The sequence below is a fragment of the Orcinus orca genome, chromosome 17 (assembly GCF_937001465.1).
Source record: "Orcinus orca chromosome 17, mOrcOrc1.1, whole genome shotgun sequence".
Lineage (NCBI taxonomy): Eukaryota > Metazoa > Chordata > Mammalia > Artiodactyla > Delphinidae > Orcinus > Orcinus orca.
Window position 1 is genome coordinate 83,116,374 of NC_064575.1, and position 20,335 is coordinate 83,136,708.

A 20,335-nucleotide genomic window follows, 5' to 3' on the forward strand; every position below is an offset into this window, starting at 1 on the left:
TTCAAATGTTCTCTGGAGTCCAAGGCATGGGGAACCTGACCGCTATCTGGCAACGTTCCACAAAACAGGGGAAGGCCACTTAACGGGGGAAGGCAACTCGCCATTATTGACTCGGTATTCGAGAAGATTCTAGGTACTGATCCGGTATCCAGAAGATTCATACTTGCCGTCTGAATTCCCCGGCTCCCAACGAAAACTCCAGCAGCTCCCGGGGGCCAGCTGGCCAACTGCTGGGTGGCAAGACCCTCAGTGCCCTCCCAGCTACAGCCCCTCCCCCGGCTCCAAGCTCAGGAACCAGCAGCCATGGGAATGATGTTCACTGGGAAGGGAGGAGGGAGAGAGATCTGTGGGGGTGAGAAGCCCTGATGCTCTCTGCCTCCATTTTGCTCTGGCCTGCAGGCAAAGCCAGCTCCTCACTCATCCAACTTGCAAGGAAAGCAGAGAGAAAATTCTTTGCAGCACCACGGAAAACAAACGGAGGGTCGAAGCGGGGTGGCGTGCCGTCCGTGTCGGGCAACAGTGGGACGGTGTGACGGGTGACCAAGCGCAGGGCCCTGGGCAGACGAGATGTCTAATTTCTCTGGAGGGAGCAGCAGTTGGCAGCGGTGAGAGAATGCCCCCTCCCCTCACCGGCGTTTCTTCCAAAAAAAAAAAAAAAAAAGTGATTTTTTTCTTTCCTGTTGTTTTTTGCAGGAATGCAATGTAAAGAAGGGCTTTCTGAGCGCAGCGCCAAGGCGATTCATTATGGGAAAATCTGTTCCCTTGTCACCTCCAGGAACAGATCTGGCTCCTGGCAAATTGGCACTTTGGGCTCCAAGCGTGTCACACACAGGCGTTCGCACACGGAGAGGAGAGACGGAAATCTGTCAAAGTCTGGGCATGCTCGCCTTTGAATTTGTAATTGCGATGACTTTACTGCTTAAAATAACAACCAAAAAACCATGACAAAAGCCAACATCACTGACTACAACTTCGGGAAAAGCCTCCCGTTGGGGGCTCACAAATTTCCGGGGGGGAACAGAGAACAGAGAGGCCACCACAGGAGCCGCTCCGCAGGCCAGGCTGCTTCCTAAAGCCTTGGACACAGTCCCCCTGCCCCACTTACCCTTTCTCCTCTGGGTCCCGGCTCTCCCGGCTTCCCAGGGGTCCCCTGCAATGAAACCAAAGGAGGTGGTCACTTAACCAGGGCCACCCCATCTGCTCGGGCATCCCTCTCCTTCTCGGTTCTTCTCGGATCCTGTGTGCTGAGGGCAAGCTGTCCTGGAGAAGGCAGGTCCTCCAAGAGTCCTGCTCCGGCCCTGGTCACGCCCTCCCGCTGTCTACACGCCAGTCACCCTGGGCTTGTGCTTCCTGAAACGTGCCTTCCCACACCTGCTCCTGTCCATCCTGAGGGCTGGAAGTGACCAGGGCCGGGGCGTCTCTGTTGACAGGAGGCACAGAGCCGAGGCTTGAACTAGAAACTGACATGATCTCACATTTGTTCTACGAAGGTCACTCTGGCTGGTGAGTGGGGAAGAAGTGGGGCGGGGGGCAGGCTGGACACAAGGAAGCCAGTTAGGAGGTCACTGCAAACGTCCAGGTGAGAGATGATGGCGGTCTGCGTTAGGGTCCAGCGGGAGAGATGGAGAGAGAAGGGCCGAGCTGGGAGGTATCGTGGAGTCAGAATGGACAGGACTAGCTGATGGACTGGCTGCGGAGAGCCACAGACAAGTCAGAGACATCACACGATGGTACCCTGGGCTGGCTCCCTAACTGGTGGGCCCTACGCAGAGTGAAGGCGTGGAGCCTCGTTCAGAAAGCATTAGGATTTCCGGACAGCAACAGCAGAACACAGCACGCGTGGGAGCCCTGCTAGGCCCAGGGCCCCGTGAGACAGCACGTGTCGCCCGCCCACGAAGTGAGCCTGTGTCTCCCACAGGAAAGGGCACCAAGAGGAGAAGAGGGGTGCACGGTACTTGCCTCCTTGCCTGGGACTCCCTTCTCTCCCGGCTCACCCTACGACACAGAACACAACATCAGTGAGCTCTGCTGCACCAGCACGTTGCAGATAACACGACTGTCTTTACAACAGACATTTTCACCCAAGTCACGCTCCAGCACAGACAGTGATCAATGGGCCAGCCGGGGAGTTTCCCCAACAGCGTTCTATGCTCACCTGCGGCCCACGGGGACCCAGGAAGCCAGGGAGCCCTGGGCTGCCGTTTTCTCCTCTGGTTCCCTTCTGGCCCTGCAGAGGGAAAGCAGGGCATTAATTCTTCAAGGTCAAGTGTCAACTCAAGAAGATTCAGAAACCTCGTAACCCCTCTGTACTCTGAAGACCTGGCACGTGAACAAAATAGAAGAGCCCTTTCCTGAAACGGAGGGGCTGGGCTGGGGAGAGATGGGGTACTGTGAGCACCCCACGGGGTGCAGGGGCAGAAGGAGAGTCTTCTGCAAACAGTGAACGTCTCTCCCATTCGAAGCAACAGAAGCAAAATGGGACAAACATTAAACAAAACACCTTGCTGTGTACGGGGCCCCCCAACTGTGCCTCTTGCCCTTCGGCCAGCTCGTCCCATGGTTTGGCAGGCGCACTTTGGGGGAAAGGTGTTCGGGAATTTTAGTTTTAACCTTTCTGGGCCGCCACCATACGTGGGTCAGCTCTTCTGGGGTCAGCTCTGCACTGGGGATGGATCAGTCCCAGGACCCAACCCCGTCCTGCCTGTGACGTCTCAGCGGAGGCGACAAGACTCCCACGATGGTTCCTAAGGAATGTCACTACGTGTGCTGAGGAGTTAGATGCCTTAACACGGCTGTCCCTGGTCCAACAGGCAGATGGGGTTCTATCAGGACCACCAGGTGCCCCGTTTGCCTGGGAGATGATGCGTTTCCCAGGATGCAGGATTTTCAGGGCTACAAGCAGGAAGTTTCCTGGGAAATCAAGACTGACGGGTCACCCTAATTTCCACAGTGACAACAGTCAGCTGGCCAGACTGTTCTGCCCATTACCCCATGCATCTGTCGCTTGAACAACACACCACAAAGGTGGCCTTCTCAACAGGGTTGCCAATTTTACCAAATAAATATACGGTAAGGCTGGGCTGGGAGGAGACTAGCAGGCTGTCACTTATCCACCCCTAGACCCCATTAAGGACCAATGTTCCCCACCATGTCTCCCCATCTACCAGACCTGAACCCCAAATCCAGAACCTGCTACCCAGTGCCCAGGACTCTGCTGATGACTCATGTCACCCTCTTTCTACTACCTACCCATTGTTAGCTCTTGCTAACACCTGCTCACCGGCAGGAGGACCCTCTTCAGCCGAACCTGTGTTACAGGCATCGTCACGAGGCACCCTTGCCCTGTCTGAGATTGTAAGGGTCGGTCAGCCTGACCTTGTCCTTCCATCATCTAAAAACATCCATCAACTACCATGCAACCTTATTACACATGTGCTTTTTAGTCTTCAGTAGTTTTGTCCTCTTGGATGTCTATGGTCGTAGACAACAGAGAGCCAAGTGCAGAATCACGTGTATTTTAAGCTTTGAGAGACACCCTTCGCGGCTCCCCTTTCCTCCAGCCTACTCCTGCCATCCAAACACCATATTTTCCCACTGAGGCTTCTGGAAACAGAGACCAGACAGTCTGTGATGTAAACCACACAACCTTTCAAAGCCTGCCCTGATTCTGTCACAGCAGTGGGACAGTACTCACGGGATTGCCTGGAGTGCCATGGTCTCCTGGAGATCCAGGCGATCCATTCTTACCCTGGTGGAAGAAACAGAAGAGAGAATTCTGCCAGGACCTCACAGAGCAGGACAGTGGGACAGAGAGACTGCTGGATGCGGAGGGCCTGATGTCACACGTACAGCTGTTACAGACCAGCGTGGCTCCAAGTCATTACTTAGAGGATGCGCCCTGATCAGAAGGCTGTCGCGCCCTTCCTCTGGCCACTGGGGATCACAGACCGCGGGCACGGACGGCACCCTGAACCCTCACAGGCCGCCGACTCAGGATGGGAGGCTGCATTTGAGCCATTGTGGCCCTATCAGGGGAGAGTGGGGCTCCGCCTGGTGAGTCAGACACATGTGACCTGCCGCCCCCCACGTTCTTTCCGTAGGAGCCTGAAGACACAGTTCACGGCCACGGCCACGAGAGGCGGAGAACATCGGATATGATGCCAGAAAGTCCTGGGTTTAAATCCCCGCCGGAAGCTCTCGCCAGCTGCGTAACCTAGACCCAGAAAGCCCATATATCTGCCTTGCAGGTTTACTCACTCATTCATTGATTCCATTACTCACTCAAAATATACGTACATGCACACAAGCTACGCAAAGTAAGCAAGTTGCAAAGATGAAGTGTGTAACAAGCGTGCATTCTGTCTGTGTGCTAGTAGGTATACTGAAAATATTTTCAAAGATACACAGAATGCTGTTAACAGTGGCTCCCTCTGGAGTGTGGGATGAGGGGATGAAGAGGGAATTTTCTCTTTACTTTCTAACATTCCATCCTGTATGACCCTCGCACCCTTATCATGGGTCACATTTATGCTCGTATATACAGGCACATATACGTTACAGCAGCCCCTGTGACAAGGGCCCTGGGTTAAATGGGATACGGCAGGTGCTTCTTCTGACACAGAACCAGGAATGTAAGTACTTATCTTCTACATCCCTCTCCCATATTCGCTCAGGCTGCTCTTGGATTAGAGAAAGATTCACTTAAGTACATGTATGGGCAGAGATAATATTCAAAATATTTATTAACCACATGGCGTGTTATGAGTTAAATTGTGTCCTCCCACCGCCAATCCATATGTTGAAGTCCTAACTCTCAGTATGTCAGAACCTGAACTTACTTGGAAATAGGGTCCTTGCATACGTAATTAATTAAGATGAGGTCATACTGGAGTAGGAGGGGCCCCTTATCCAATATGACCGGTGTCTTTATAAAAAGGGGACTTTTGGACCAGGGACACGTCCTCAGGGAGAATTCCATGTGAAGGTGAAGGAGGAGGCTGGGGTGAGGCTTCTATGAGCCAAGGTTGCCAGAGATTGCTTGCAAACCACCAGAGGCTAAGGGAGGCCTTCTGAGGGACGATCCTCCCTCACAGCCCTCAGAAGGAACCAATCTGCTGGCGCCTTGATCCTGGACTCCTAGCTTACAGATGCCAGAGATTGCTTGCAAACCACCAGAGGCTAAGGGAGGCCTTCTGAGGGACGATCCTCCCTCACAGCCCTCAGAAGGAACCAATCTGCTGGCGCCTTGATCCTGGACTCATAGCTTACAGAACAGTGAGACAATAAATGTCTTGGATTTCTAGCCTCCACCCCTGAGAGACAATGAATTTCCGTTGCTTAAGCCACTGCGTTTGCGGTTCTTTGCAATGACAGCTCTAGTGAACTCATACAGGGCACGCCCTGAACGCCAGCATGCCCTAAAGCTAGAGCATGATTGGAGGGGAAGTCCTACAGCGCTCCTGCCGTGCCGAGTGGCACCTTTTAAGTTTCCGGGTTGTGGGTAGGCGGTCCCAGAAAAGAGCCCGGAGAGTGTGTCCTAGGCCACTAGGGGGGCTTAGGGCAGTGGCTATTTACCAACTGCTAAGACATTCTGTCATTTTTTTAACAACACATAGGGCCATACCAGGATGAACCAAGCAAATATTACCATGGTAGCAGCCCTGCCAAAGCAGGGAGCAGGTTAGTCTCAAAGCAAAACTCACCGGTAAGCCCCTCAGTCCTCGGGGACCCTGTGGCCCTGTGGGTCCAATGTCACCCTGGAACAGAGAGAGATCACGTTATCCAGAGTCGCCGCATGAAGACGGCAGAGACACCGTTTCAAATGTGGACCAAACTTCACCCAGTTACCCAAGAGGACCAACAAATGGTGCCCAAACCGTCTCATCGTCAGTCACCAGTTATTCTGAATACGGACAAACTCACTTCCTGCAGCTCAATAAATCCCTGTCCCCACGGGGATTTCGGGGGGCTCCATCTGGAACTAAGGCAGGTAACAGGGAAGAGAACTTCTCTTGGTGTCCTCTCCGAGTCTGGACAGTCACCTGGGGCTACTCCTGCCTCAGTCCTCACAGTAAGAAAAACTCCACCTGGAAGGTGTAGGGAACCTTCCAGGGTGCCAGGCAGTGAGGATTCACCACCACCACCTACGTGGTCTTCCAGGCAGCCTCCCGACAGGGTTGTAGTTCTCCCCGTGTAATGAATGAAAAAAACAGAAGCTTGGCCATGCTCCTACGCAAATTAGACTGTAGAACACCCCAGAAGATGGAGTTTTTAAATTACAAGTCAGAGAGCTAAGACGGGGGGAAGAAGGCATTTGCACCACGGGCTGGCATCCTGGGCTCCTGTCCCAGCTGCAGCCTGACCTGCTGGGCGAGCTGAATCCCAACCACACCCCTGCCTGGGGAGCTCCCTTCAGGCCCTGTACTGTAAACTGAAGTGAGCAGGGTTGGCAAGACCAGGATTTTCCAGCTGCCCTTCAGCACCTGAGAGGCACCTTTAGGGGACAGGGCTGGGCAGAGGCCCTGCTTGGGGTCAGTGCAGCTCTTCTGCTTTGAACCTAGTGAAAGGCCTCCACACACTAGGCTGGGGTCTGTGCAATGGGTCCCACTGCTCAGGAAAAGCACAAGAACTAGATCGGATTCCTGCTAAGATCCTTCCCTGCTCCATCGTCTCATGACAACAGGTCAGCCGAGGAGACAACACAGGACAAGCACCCGGGGGCAGCGGGCACTTCGCCAGGGGTTAAAGGCAGGTCCTGAAGGATGCAAGGGGGCGGGCATGGGCCCGCCTTGGACCTGAGGACCGTGTGCCTGTGCTCCTGACCCAGCGCCCACTCCCGGGAGGCCAAGCTGTGTCCGCACATGTCGGATGGCCCTGCAGGCTGTCACGTCCCCAGGCCAGTGCCCTGTGGGGATGCAGAGCTGGAAGATCCGGACTCCACACTGCTTCCTCCTGCCTCTGACTCTGCGTGACCATGAGGCAGTCTCCTGACCTCTCTGGGTCTTAGTTTTTCTATTTGTATGACTGGGGCCAAAGATGGTTCGTCCCACCCTGACTTGCCGCCGAGTGAGTGAGAGCAGGTGAGGGGTACCCAGTGGTGCTCTGATGGATCCACGAGGCCACAGAATACTGGAGACGGAGAAATAACCTGGGGAGACTCTGAAACGCCACTTGAGTCCACGTAAGGCCAGATCCAACTCGCGCATCATCGAGGTCAACAGACAAATCATGACGGATTCAGCAGAGCCTCCTCATCCGTCATATGGCATGGGCACCAGCCCTCTGAGCCGGAAGCCCGGTCCCGGGGCCTCCTCGGGACCCCAAGGAGAACTCATGCAGCCCGCGGTGCTGGAAGGTGAGGGATCACCAGCAGATTCCTAGAATTCGCCCGTGACTCTCTCCACGGTGGCCCCAACCCCCCAGTCCAGTTCCTGGGCCTCTCTTGGTCCTTCAGTGACGCACTACACCTCCTCCTCCCACAGGACCAGCCGCGCCCCACAGCACACCCACACTCACATCTTTTCCTGGTGACCCTTCCCGGCCAGGGGGCCCCATGGCCCCAGGCTCTCCCTAGAAGGGGAAGCAGAAACAAAATAGCTGCCGTTAGGGAGGGAGATGCAGGACGCCCGCTGTCCCAGCCGCAGCGGTCTCGGAGCATCTGGGAGGGGGAGAAGAGGACGGCCCACCCGAAAGCACCCTACTGAGTCCTGGCCCCAAGTGGGGTCTGCAGTGTCCTCAAGGCCAGCTTCGAGGCCTGGGCCCGCTCTGCCACTCTGAGCTGCAGGGAGACACCTCCTGACAGATCAGGCAAACCGCTGGGGATTCTGTCTCCCACCAGACCCTCTCTGCACCTCAGCTTTCTCCTCGCTGTACAGAGCAGTGGGGTTAACCGGTGGACCCCTGAGGGTCCTTCTGTTTGGGGCACTTGGAAGAGATGGGGGAAGCTAAAGGATAGGAAGACAGGGCCCAGAGCCTTCCATATGGGATAAGCCGATAGCTCTGGGACCTCGGGAAAACCACCCGTATCCTCTGGGCCTCAGTTCCCTCCTCTGGAAAGTAGACCTAATGACAGCACTCGTCTCCCCGGACCCAGGACAGCACAGTCTGTGGGCAGCACAGCCGGCAGTGACCACACCTGACTTCAGGCTGACTTGGTCAAACTGGCTGTACATCAGCGTCTGGCCCCCAGAAGAAATGTCTAGAAACACTTGACCGAGGAGGGATGATGCTTCCAATGCTGCCACTGTCCCCTCTGAGGTGACACGGCACTGCCCCGCCTGCAGGGCCCGGGAGCCCTCCGCCTAGAAGGGCCAGCTCAGGTGCACTGGGACAACCTGATGGCAACACGTCCACTCACCCGGGGGCCAGGGTGGCCAGAGTCGCCAGTGTGTCCCTTGAAGCCCTAGAACAAAGAGAATGAAGTTATCCCACCAAGGAGCAGGCTGACAGCGCGGGATAGGGTGGAGTCCAGGGAGATGGTCCAGCGCACCCTGACCCCTCTCTGTGTCTCACCCGATGCCCCTCATTCCTGACCAGTTGCCGGACATGGGCCAGGTCCCTGAGGCCTGACTGGGTGGCCAGGCCCTTCCTCCTGGTCACTCTGCAGAGAGGGCAGGGCTGCTGGGGCCCTTCCCACAGATGTCCTGGAGGGTGGTGGGGTCTCCCCACGTGTCTCCTGAACTCCCGCTTCTTCCTCATCTCATACCACGTGGCTTGGACCCCCTCCGCCTGGATCCTGGGGTAGGCAGTTCTCTTTGAGACAACACTGCCTTCACCCCAAGTTAGGGCCTGGGCACCTTCCTCATTCCTGTAGCCATCGCTGGTCCCCCCAGCAGCTGTGAGTACAGCCAGCCCGGAAGCCTCATACTGGGCCACGGGGCTGGGCCCTCCCTGCACAAAAGAGCAGCTTGAGATATTCTCCCTGAAGCACAAACCCTCTGAGCAAAGACGAAGCTGTTAGCGGAGCTGACGCTACCATCTGTTAACAGTCAGGCCACCCTGATTGTGGAAGAATCCCCACTTCACAGATGAGGAAGCTGAGTCTCAGAGACGTAGAACACCTGCCCAAAGCCCCACAGCTAGAAAGGAATCGGATTTGGGTCCAGGCAGGCCTGCGCAGCCCCGAAGCCCTCCCACTTCCCACTGTCCCTCCCCCAGGCTCTGCTCCTGACCAGCTGGGACAGCATCTCTGCAGCCCGGGGGGCCGGGTGCTTGCCCTCCTGCTGAGACCCAGGCATTCACAGGACGCTGATCCCACAGCTGAGCAGGCCCTGCCCGCCCTCCCCAGGCCAGCAGACCACGTCCAGGTCCTGGGCCCTATCCTGCTGCACGTCCCGCCCCACCCGTGGTTCCTGCGGCGGGCCTCACGTGTTCACCGCTGCTCCCTCCTGCTGGTGTGCACTTGCCCGTCGCGTAAATCCCTCCCGGTTACAGGCCTTGCTCTCGGCCAGCCTCCCATCCCAACTCCAGCATCTCAGTCACCCCTCCCGCTGTCACCATCTACCGCCTTCCTGGCACCCTTCTCTCTGTGCGTCACCTCCTCACGTCGTCACTGCCAGAGCACTGCTCTGGGTGTCCTGCTCGACTGAGTCCCCAGCCAGTGGCTGACACAGAGCGATGCCCTTGTACGAGGGCTGATGTCTGTGCACAGAGGTCAAGGTCAGGGGGTCTGGGGAGCACCTGGGACGGGGCCTTGAATTTAATTTCACTTGTCAACACAAGCCCCACAGACAGGGGCTGCACAGCACAGGGACTCGTGCACTTCTCCGAGCAGTGCGGAGGTGGCCTCACAGTGAGCGGCGAGGTCCCGTCCTAGCCTCTCACTCTCTATAAGGAAGGTTCGAGGCAGGGAGAGAGGAGCAAGGCCGCAGCAGGGGGAAGAGAGGAAAACCGCAGCTGCAGAGCCCCTACCGCGCATGTGCTGCAGCCACAGGACACGCTCCCATTTCAGTGCAATGAAGTCCTGTAAGATGGGATTCACTTTCCCCACTGTATAGAAAAGAAGCTCAGGCCGATCTATCCCACAGAGAGTAAGCAGTAGAGCCACGATTCAAAGCCTGTCCACTGCCACTCTCAACTCTGGGAGGCGCAGTGTGTGGCCGAACAGGGCCTTCTGAGGCCAAGGCCAAACGCCTCCCAGCTGATGCCACCAGGCCCTTCTCAGGCCTTATCTCCTGAGTTTATCTCCCGGTTTCAAAAAGCGAGTGAAGACCCTACTGGGGAGAAGACAGCCCTCTGGCCTGGCCATCGGATGAGAGCTGTGGCCTAGCAGCCCCACTGCTGTGTGGCTATGCTTGTTACCCTGGAAACGCTTTCTCTTTCCAGGTCCTCACCGCTTGGGGGATAAGAATGGGTGGCCTCAGGAGGGAGGCTCTGAAGGTCACTTCCCAGGCCGCAGGGCGGTGCAACAGAAAGGGAAGCTCTCAGAGCCTGGGAGGTGCAGGGGAAAAGCAGGAGGAGGGCATGAAGTCGCCTAGATTTGACTCCAGATTGAACCACTGTAACCTCGGAAAAGTCAACTTACCCCTTGGAGTCCTAACATCACCATCTATGAAACGAGGATAATAAAAATACCCACCTGGCAGAGCTTTGCAGGACTAATCTATGGAAAGGGGCTTTACATGCTATTAAGTATGATGGAGCAGGGCTGACTTCGGGGTCATGTCTGGAACTGAACCATGGCTCCCCACTTTCTAGCTGTGGGTCTTGGGTGCTTTACTTCTCTTCACTGGGAGTCAGTTTCCACATCTGTAAAATGAGGGTAGAACCCACTTCTGCAGAGTTGCCGTAAGGATTGAAAAAGAAATAAACAGTGCAGTGCTCTCCACTGTTCAAAATAGGCCAGTTCCCTTCCCCTGGGGAGGGACAGGGCCTCCTGGGGCCCAGCATCTTCCCCAGATCCAGCCAGTGCAGAGGCAGGGACCCTGCTTGCTCTCCTCCCAAATAATCATGGACAGAAGCACCAACTAAGGGAGCTACACACAATGTCCCAGACGCTTGGCTGGGAGTTTCACGTGTTTTATCTTCTCCTTTAGTACTCACAACCACCCTATAGAAGTGGGAGCTGTTCTGATGCCCGTTTCATAAAAGAAGAAACAGAGGTTCAGAACGGCCCCCTGACCCAGGTCACAAAGTTAATAAATGACAAAGTGAAAGCTGAGCCCAGGTCTGTCTATCTCCAAGCTCGCGCCGGGCCAGCCAGAGGAGGTGGGTGTTCTTTCAACTCCCTGGGTCTCTAACCTCTGTCCCTGCACTGAAGTAGGATTCCTTACAACTCTCTGTTGAGAGGTGGATCTTGCCCCAGCACACTTCCCAGCAAATGGATCTCCATGGCTGAAAAAAGAAAAATATAACAAAACAAAAAACCCTCCCTCCAGTAAACCAGAAACGACCTTAAAAAAAAAAATCACTAATTCTGTGTTTGAATCCCCCATAAGAGGTGGCAGTCCCCATTCTTAGGTTTCTTCTCCTGATGCAGGCAGGTGAAAAGCAAGGAGAGTTGGGGAAAAGGAAAGTATTTTTTGTGTTTTATTTCCTCCTTATTGAATACTAGCCAGGTGAGTTATTGATTTTTTTTAACAGAAAAACAGATTAAGGAAATAGAACTAGCATTTTGATCTCCCACTTCTTGCCAGATAATTGGATTTTAAGATTTTTATTGAACATCCTATTCATTTCCAAAGAAAATTTAAGGAATTTTGTAAACAATTTTGAAATTATAAAGGAGTAAAGCATTTAGCGAAAAAAACCCAACAACCCCAAAATACACAGGGTTCATTTTTATAGGTAGGAGAGAGTGAAGACATGCGCTGAAGCCTCTGTCAAGCGCGAGCCTTTTCAACAGGCTGTGGAGAAGCTTTAAAACACTGGCGATCAAGGCAACCTCTTAGGCCCTGCTTTGGGATTCCTCTAATTGCCATCTGAAAGCTAAAAAGTAGGAAGTCTCTTCTCTTTCTCATGGAGTTTATAAAGTTATGAAGTCTCTTCTCTCTCTTGTGGCCTTGCTTATCTTCTTTCCTAGATCACTCGAAGTCCAACTCCTTTACTTGCAAGGTATGTTTCTTTCCTGTTCTGCTCTGTTGTGGATTTTTATGCATATATATAAATAACAGTATACCCCTCCCTACCTCAGCATCCCTTCAACAGATCCACTGCTAACTGATCATGCAATCTAAGCCATTGGCATTGGGTTGGCCATCCTGACCTTAAAATGGGATCCAAGTTGTTGAGTCTTGTTTTAGACCCCTGTAGAAAACCATGGGGCTTAAAATGAAATGATGATGTGGGTTACATGTGTATATCTATTTGTCCAAATGATACAGTTAAGATTTTTTGATGTGTGTAAATTTTATAGCAAAGAACTTTTGAAAAGTATTGAGTAGGGGGTAGGAAATGAGTAGAGGTAGATATGAAGCAGAATAATGATGACTGAAGCTCAGTGACTGGCCCATGGGAGTTCATTTCACTATTCTGTTTACTTCGTATATGTTTGAAATTTTATATAATAAAAATATGAAATGGTGGTTCTTAAAAAGAAAAAAAGAAAAGGTGTCTGTATATGTTTATATGTATAATAAATAGCTCGACAGCTAGATACAGATTTAGATATATAAATGATAGATGTAGATTTAGATATATAAATGCTGGATTTTATACCTAGAAAAAAAGACTAAAAAAACATACTAGAACGTTAACAGAGCTTTACTTCTGTGTTATAGAATTATAAGTAACTATTTTCTTCTCTATAACATTACTTTTCTTACTCTTTCTCTTTTTATTACCATCATCATTTGTTATTGTCACGCAATGAGAAGGAGTTACTGTTATGATTGGGGAAAAACCCTTTAGCTGTGAAAAGGGTTCAGAATGAAAATTGAGACTCATTTTTAGGTTCTATCATCCAGAGGCAGTCCATTAAAATTATAATAAATAGGATAAGAACAAAGGAAACTTAGAACAACAAGTAACGATGGGTGCAAGTCTGAAAATAAATTTTACAGCAATGGCATGTGAAAGGACTGGATTTACTGCACAGAAGTACCAAGGTCTTAGCAGAGAGGTACTTCTGGAATCCACGGCCAGGCAGCCTCAGAGGACCCTACCCACGGCGTCACAGCCAAGTGACTGATGGCTTTATTCCACTGCGGACAACACACACACACACGCTCAGCACTTACAGGGGGACCGCGGGCACCCTCCGGTCCTGGCAGACCTGGCTCTCCTGTTTTGCCCTGAGGATAAAGAAGAAAAGAAGAACTTGAAGACAACATTTGCAGGACCTTCCTGTTCTCAGCTGCCGGAGCTTCACAGCATCATACTTCCACCAGCCAGTCTCTGCCCCCTGCCAACCCTACCCTCTGGTACTGTGGTCCATTTTAGTCCATAGAAATCTGCACTGCGTAGCCCTGCCTATTATGTTCTTGGTTTTCCTGGGACGGCGCTGGTTACACAGGTTTCATCTTTGAAACACCCATTCACGGTGCCCCTTCTTATCCTTGGAAGGGTTCTGGTCTGCATGAGAGATTATGTACACGCCCAAGTTAGAAACCGCTTTATACCTACTCACAAAACCACCCCGAGGCAGCTGGTGACGACTGCATGGTACAAATGGGGACCTGAGGCTCAAAGAAGTTATGGTTTCATTGAGTTAACAAACAGCAAAGCCAGACTGGACCCCAGCAACACCCGAAAGGAGGCTCTCCTCAGCCTGGCAGCAGCGCCTGCTGACAGGGGGCCTGCAGTTTACTGCTGAAGTCCAGATAAAGTGGTGAGAGGTGAGGGAGGGTTGGGGTGAGCCGGGAAAGTGGGTGAAGGGGCACGTGTGCTTGATGGGGAGATGGGCAGCATGCTGGCCCCGCCTCCATGGTAACAGGAGGGCCTACTCGCCCAAGTCCCCCTTCATTTTCACAGCTTATAAACCTGGAGGGCCAGAAGGGGTCCATGGCGGGGCACGGGAGAGGGAGAAGGGCATCCGTGGATTCAGAGTGAAAGTCACAGGGGAAGGAGGATGGGGCCAAGCTCTGACTTCCGAGTTTGTTTCTTCTTCTGTCCCAGCTCGTCTAAGTCTAGCCGTGTGATCTTGGGGGTCATTACCCTTCCCTGGATCTGTTTCTCAGTTGTAAATTCAGGACAGCCTCCCTGACGTAGGTCTTTGTGATCGAGCCTGGCTCCTGCCCCACAGTCAAGTGGGACAGCCATCACCGGCCCAAGCGGCCAGCAGACAAAGGATAACAACCACACACTGCTGAGGGTTTTCCATGCGCCGGGCACAACGCCAGCGCTTCACACAACAACCCATGAGGGAGGCACTTTGGTTCTGCCCCAGGCAAAACTCCAAGGCACAGAGAGGTTAAGTGACCTGCTCAAGGTCACACAGCTGGGGTTCTAACGCAGGCATTTTGGTTCCACAGCCTCTGTACTTCACCCTACACTGTAACTAATACTCAAATGCCTCCTATTAAAAATGACGCAACGGGCAACTCTAAAAGCTGCGTATCTACCCATCTATCTGTGTATCTATCCACGCATCCATCATCTGTCTGTCTACTGTCTGTCCATCCATGTCCCCAATGTATAGGGATTTAAAGGAATAAGTCAAAGTGGAAATTAACCACCCACTACCAGTAGGCAGTGCCGCTGTTTCCCAGCCACCCCCCTGGCTCCCCGGGAGGGCTCCTGTCCCTTTGTGGATCAGCCCCCACTCAGGCAGAAGGCCGTGCCCAGAACAGCCTTTGGGGCACTTGACTCCGAGGTGTCGAAGGCCCGAGTGCGTGGGAGTTCATGCCACAGCAAGCAACCCCCAGGCAGAAAGGCTGAAGTTGATGAAGAACACCCTAGCCCGCTCCCCGGCAGGGGTGGGACCGGGGAGGCCAGGTGCGCTCCTCTCACATCCTCAGCTGGTCTCCGGGGGAGTGGACCCGCGGTGCCCCCTGGAACGTCTGCCCACTGGCCTGCCAGCAGCTTTCCTTCTTTCCTCGTTCCATTTCCCCGCTCTGTCCGTGCTCCTGGGATCTTCTCCAAATACCCCACCTGCACCCCATCCTGGTCTCCAGGTCTGCTCTCAGGGGACCTCTGGTGCCCCCATTCCTCTGCCAATCTCTCCCAAGCAGCTCAGAGTGATAAAGGTCAGGATGGCCACACGCTGAGACCCCAGAACCAACGGACAGGTGAGCTCTGGACCACGTGCTGGGGACAGCTGCTGAGCCCCCTCTGCTTCCAGCAGAACCGGCCTTGCCTTCCATGCGCTGACTTAGCCACTGCTTACCCAGGGCAGACCTGGCCTTCCATCCGTCCACACCCAGCGCCTGGCACAGGCCTGTCTGGAAAAGGCATTCCACAAACAGACTGAGTGCAGACCAAGGGCCTCGGTTATCCTGGACTGTCAGTGACAGCCCCTCAGGATAATACACTTTCTGCAAAAAAAGCTGATTGCCTGCTCTGCGCTGACTGAGCTCTGGGGTCAGCCTTCAGGGTGCGGGTCCCGGATGCTTCACTTACCAGCGGTGTGACCTCGGCCAGCCTACCTAACCTCTCTGTGCCTTCGTTTCCTCATCTGGGCCAACAGTGACACCCACACCCCACAGGGGTTTCCTGGGGCTTACACTGGCAAATGTAACGAGGCGCTCAGCACCCCCTCGGTGTGCACACGGCAGCTGTCAGCCGCGGTGGCGATACCTGTGCTTCTTGCTCCCTTGCCACGTCCTCAGCCTGCCTAACTGCCGCTTGCCCACCAGGGCTGCGCGGCTGGACGTCAGCCTTCAGCAGCTTAGATGAGCTGTTTACTTTGCTCGCTGTCCTAAGCTCTTACTTTCCCCTCGGCAGTGAGTCCTGGTCTCGGCATCTGGCAAACAGGGAAAAGCGATAAAGAAGGTACTTCTGGCAGGTTGCATAAGACGCAGAGTGAGTCATAACAGTTACGGCCGCACAAATTAAATGGAGCACAAGCCTTGCTGTGGAGACTGTTATGTAATTCCACTTACTGGTTCTAAAGGCTCTGAGGTTCTAACCTCACCAGGAGTTAAAACTAGAGCAGTTGGAAAAGTAACTTACTAAATTAATTAACAGTTAGAGAAGCCTGATGCATTTAACCAACTTCTCACGGCATCTGATTCTCCAGCAGCTCCAGCAAGTTGTTACTATTATTCTCATTCTATTTGAATTGAAACCGAAGCCGGGAGATGCTCTTTGACTCAAGCCAGGTCGCAAAGCCTGTAGGGAGTGAAGCCAGCATCCGAAGCCAGTTTCTTCTTCTGGTTGTGGTTGTAATTTTGGCATAAAATATTTTAATTTAATTTTATCAATAAGCACTGCACACACGGCTCCAAAAATTAAAAAGCTAATAACATACTACGGACCAAAAACTGACGTCCCATCCCTATGTCCCTTGTGCTCAGAATCACCCGTCCTCACTTCCCTCCATGGATGGAAACTACTTCTCTTGGTGTTTCTGGAGTCTCCCAGAGTCCCTTTATGTAAATGCTAGATAAATATACACAGACCCATTTTCATACAAAATAGGGCAGCTAAACACACTGCTCTGTGCCCTTGCTTTTTTACTCAACAATGTATCTTGGAGAAGTCCCATGTCTGTATCTAGAAAACATCCCCCGTCTTGCACAGCTGCGTGGTATTTATTGGGTGCACCCCATCAGTAACTGTCTCCTGCTGGTGGGCGTCGGGAGAACCAGGTCTCTAAGCCCCAGGGGCCACCTGCCGTCTTCCCCTCGGTGTGGAGGCTATGGAAGGGGTTTGTGAAGACAAAACTGCTGCTAGGAAATGAAGCTTCAGCAGCATCACGCAGCCCAGATCCACACTCAAGAGGGGCGGACCGTCCTCAGGAGGGACAACGCCGGGGTCATAGAGGCGGGTCTGAAGAAATCACTGCACACTTCCAGCCAATAGCTGCTGGGGCCACAGAGACAGACGTCCTCAGCAGCACACAGTCCATCTCGCTGTGTGGCTCAGCAGCTGACATTAAAGATAAGGAGAAAAAAAACCAACCAACCAACCAAACAAACAAACAAAGAAAGATTAAAAAAAAAAAAACCTCTATGCCAATGTCGAAGAAAGGACAAACTCGCATCCCCTAGAGATGGCAGGGGAAGCTCAGGCTTTCAGGGGTTTAACAGGCTTTTCGGATGTCGGGTTTCTACTCCAGCCAGTGCTCACCTGCCCAGTCCCCTTCCACATCAACAGGATGGAGGCTGCAGAGGCAGTTAAAAAAAAAAAAGCAGGAGCCCCAGGATAGAGTCCACTACCCGAGACTCAGTTTCCTCAGCTGTAAAATGGGGACAGCGGTGTTTACCTTGCAGAGTTCTCAGGAGAAGTAAATGAAGAAATGCACAACAAATAACTCTCACTGTGCCCGGTTCATAGCAGCTCTGGACACAGAGTAGTTGCTTCTGAGAAATGGCTGATCTGGCGTGTAAATGGTAAGAACCTTCGAGTCCCTTACCGGCTCTCCGGGGTGCCCTGGTTTTCCATCTCTGCCTTCTTTGCCTTCTTCTCCCTGCAAGATAAACTCACATTGTTTATCTGGATGGAGACGCTAAGAGGGAGGGAAGGAAAGATGCCTTTCGGCCTGGTGCACAGCTACAGTCACACACAACAGGCGGAACTGGCTTCATTTTTCATGGTTTCTCCCCCAGCACCATGCTTCTGGCTTGGATCTCTGGTTGGCGGTGCCTGGCACACGGTGCAAAAGCAATAAATTGCATTATTATTGCTAAAGATGGAAAGAAGCCCCTACTGGACATTTTCATGAAGTCAAACTTAGGACAACATGGGCTCATCTCTGGGCCTCCTGGGTTGACCATGGCGAGGAGGCGGCTTCTGATGGAGATGACAAGGACCCGAGGGGCCTGCGGCAGAGCACCTATAGCTCCCGGGACACAAGCAGGCGAGGTGAATCACAGCCAGGGCCATGTCCAGGCTACAGGAAGGCCACGAACATGTCACGTTTCTTTCCATGAAATCAAGCTACAAATCCCCCACCTGCTCCCCACCTCCTACTGGCCCACCTCCTGCTCTCAGTAAGACACTGTAAGCCTCATGTTTAATCTAAGAGACCATTCTTCTTCAGGAATCTCTGTAGATCAGGACAATGATGACAGCATCACACAGACTCAGGTTCCAGTCCTGGGTCACCTGGGCTGGGCGGGTTCCGGGGAAAGAAAGCAACAGGCAGCAAGGCAGAGGGGAACCTGAGTCACACCGAGCAAGGTCTGAACCCCACTTGCATCAACTGTGCCTATGATCTTGGGTGAGTTATTGACATTCTCAGCTCGCAGCGGCCCCTCTCCTAAACACAGATGACAAACCTGTCTGCTACAGTCACGAGGGGGCTCAGAATCAACGCCACCACCTGCAACGTTTAGCAAACCAGGCATCGGTAATCGGCGCCAGCAGTGCAGCTGCTCCCACTGTGGCCGGCACGCACGAGATCGTGCATCGTTCCTCATCAGTGCCTTTAACGCCAGTGCCTGGGCGCTGGCAGGAAGCACTGAGGACGGTAACGTAAGTTTACTGACCATCCGGGCCGCTAGCCAATGCCCCACGCGCACCCGTAACTCATTAAGACCCTGCTCCCGGCATGACCATGGTAACGCCAGGTAAGCCGGCTGGGCTGACTCGGAGGCCCCGCACTACGGATCCTCTTTTCAATTAAGAGTTTAACTCCAGAAACCGTTTCTCCCATGCACGGAGCAGCGGGGGGAGGGTCAGGAGACCCACGCACAGAAGAGAAAGCCAACGTACCCAGGTGAGACACGCGCAGGGAGGGCAGCCGACCCCAGGGGAGCCCCGGGGCAGACACCTGGCTCCCGGAAGCAGCAGGAGCGCCGCTTCAGGCGACGCAGAAGAGGGCTGAGTGCAGCCTCTACTGAATCATCGGGGAAGGAGGTGCGGCTTCCGAGAGAGAGAGACTACTCTCGTCGACTGCCGGATTGCTGAGCAATCCGTGAACTTCTCAGAGCCTCATTTCTTCACCTTTAATAAATTAAAGGGATGTTCACACTTACACTGCAGGGGGAGGAGCTGTAAGGCATATATGAAGGGTCTTTCTTTCTTTTTTTTTTTTTGCGGTACGCAGGCCTCTCACTGTTGTGGCCTCTTCCGTTGTGGAGCACAGGCTCCGGACGCGCAGGCTCAGCGGCCATGGCTCACGGGCCCAGCCGCTCTGCGGCATGTGGGATCTTCCCGGACCGGGCACGAAGCCACGTTCCCTGCATCCGCAGGCGGACTCTCAACCACTGCGCCACCAGGGAAGCCCCCAACAGGTATTTATGATTGTAAATCCCAAGTGCTGCAAGGGGTTATGAAGGAAGTGCTCTCAGAGCACAGCTCTGATCCCCACCTAATCCCACTGGGGAGGTTCAAGGACATCTCCCTGGAGAAGATGATGTCTAGCCGAGACCTCGGGATGAACAGAGGAGTGAGGTGTGGTGAGGATTATGCATGTTAACACGTGGAAAGCTCTCTGCACTGAGCCCGCCCTGTGGTTAGCGCAATGTGCGTGAAAGCTATGATGATTCCTATTGCCCGGGCAGAGGGAGAGGAAGAGTTTTCTACATAGCGATGACCTGGAGGAAGGCAAAGTTGTTTAGAGTGGCTGGGAGGAAGGACAAGGCTGGAGTGTCCAGGACAGGGCTGAGAAAGAGACAGAGAGGAAAACAGGGTGAGTTCACGAGGTGCCAGGGAGGTCGTCTCGGCTTTCCTTTGAGGATAACAGAGAGCAGATGGGGTGAGCACTGGAGGGAAAGAAGGAAGGAAGGAGGGAAGCTGGGAGAGAGGAGGGATACTACTAAGAAAATCGTGTACTCATATCTCAGGTCATTTCTCTCTTCTCCAGCACCCTAGGACTTTGATCATAAGGGCTTGGCAGAAAATTCAAACTGGAATTTTCTCTCCATAGCTTTATTATTCCTGGAATTAAATCAAGTATTTCCTAGCTGCTATGACACACTAGGCTACAGCGTTGCATTTTATACCAACCGGGGTTTCACATCCCAGCCTGTCTTTTAAGATCTGTGTGCCCTGGACAGGTTACTTAACCTCGGGGGTTGTGTGGTTGCAGTGATGGCTATTGGTGATGCCCTGGAAATGCCTGCTCGACCAGCAGTAGCACTTATCAGACACTCGAGGAGGAAGGGCTCTAGGAAAACAATTCATGCATCCACATATTTATTTAAGTCATATTTGCCGTGTGCCCACCAAGTGTGGGCAACAAAAGCCTGGTCCCACAGAACCCAGAACATAACCCCATGATTACCAGGCACTCTTCTGTTAGGTCCCCAGACCCAGCACCCAGTAGGTGCCTAACCAGTATGTGCTGAATGAG

The 20,335-nt window shown here is 53.2% G+C and overlaps 1 protein-coding gene across 7 annotated transcripts in view; it reads right to left on the reverse strand.

Moving 5' to 3' along the window:
- The window catches only part of COL22A1 (collagen type XXII alpha 1 chain), a 261,252-nt gene that overhangs the window by 11,272 nt on the left and 229,645 nt on the right, over positions 1–20,335 (reverse strand). For all 7 annotated transcript variants that reach the window (XR_007472957.1, XM_049700887.1, XM_049700886.1 and 4 more), the window contains 9 exons: positions 17,453–17,506; positions 13,176–13,229; positions 8,357–8,401; positions 7,516–7,569; positions 5,703–5,756; positions 3,695–3,748; positions 2,156–2,227; positions 1,960–1,995; positions 1,106–1,150 (listed from right to left, as the gene is read on the reverse strand). Coding sequence is in view for 6 of the 7 variants with exons in the window: in XM_049700887.1 (XP_049556844.1) it covers positions 1,106–1,150; positions 1,960–1,995; positions 2,156–2,227; positions 3,695–3,748; positions 5,703–5,756; positions 7,516–7,569; positions 8,357–8,401; positions 13,176–13,229; positions 17,453–17,506 (468 nt within the window). In the remaining variant the exon portion in view is untranslated. The remainder of the gene's footprint in view (positions 1–1,105; positions 1,151–1,959; positions 1,996–2,155; positions 2,228–3,694; positions 3,749–5,702; positions 5,757–7,515; positions 7,570–8,356; positions 8,402–13,175; positions 13,230–17,452; positions 17,507–20,335) is intronic.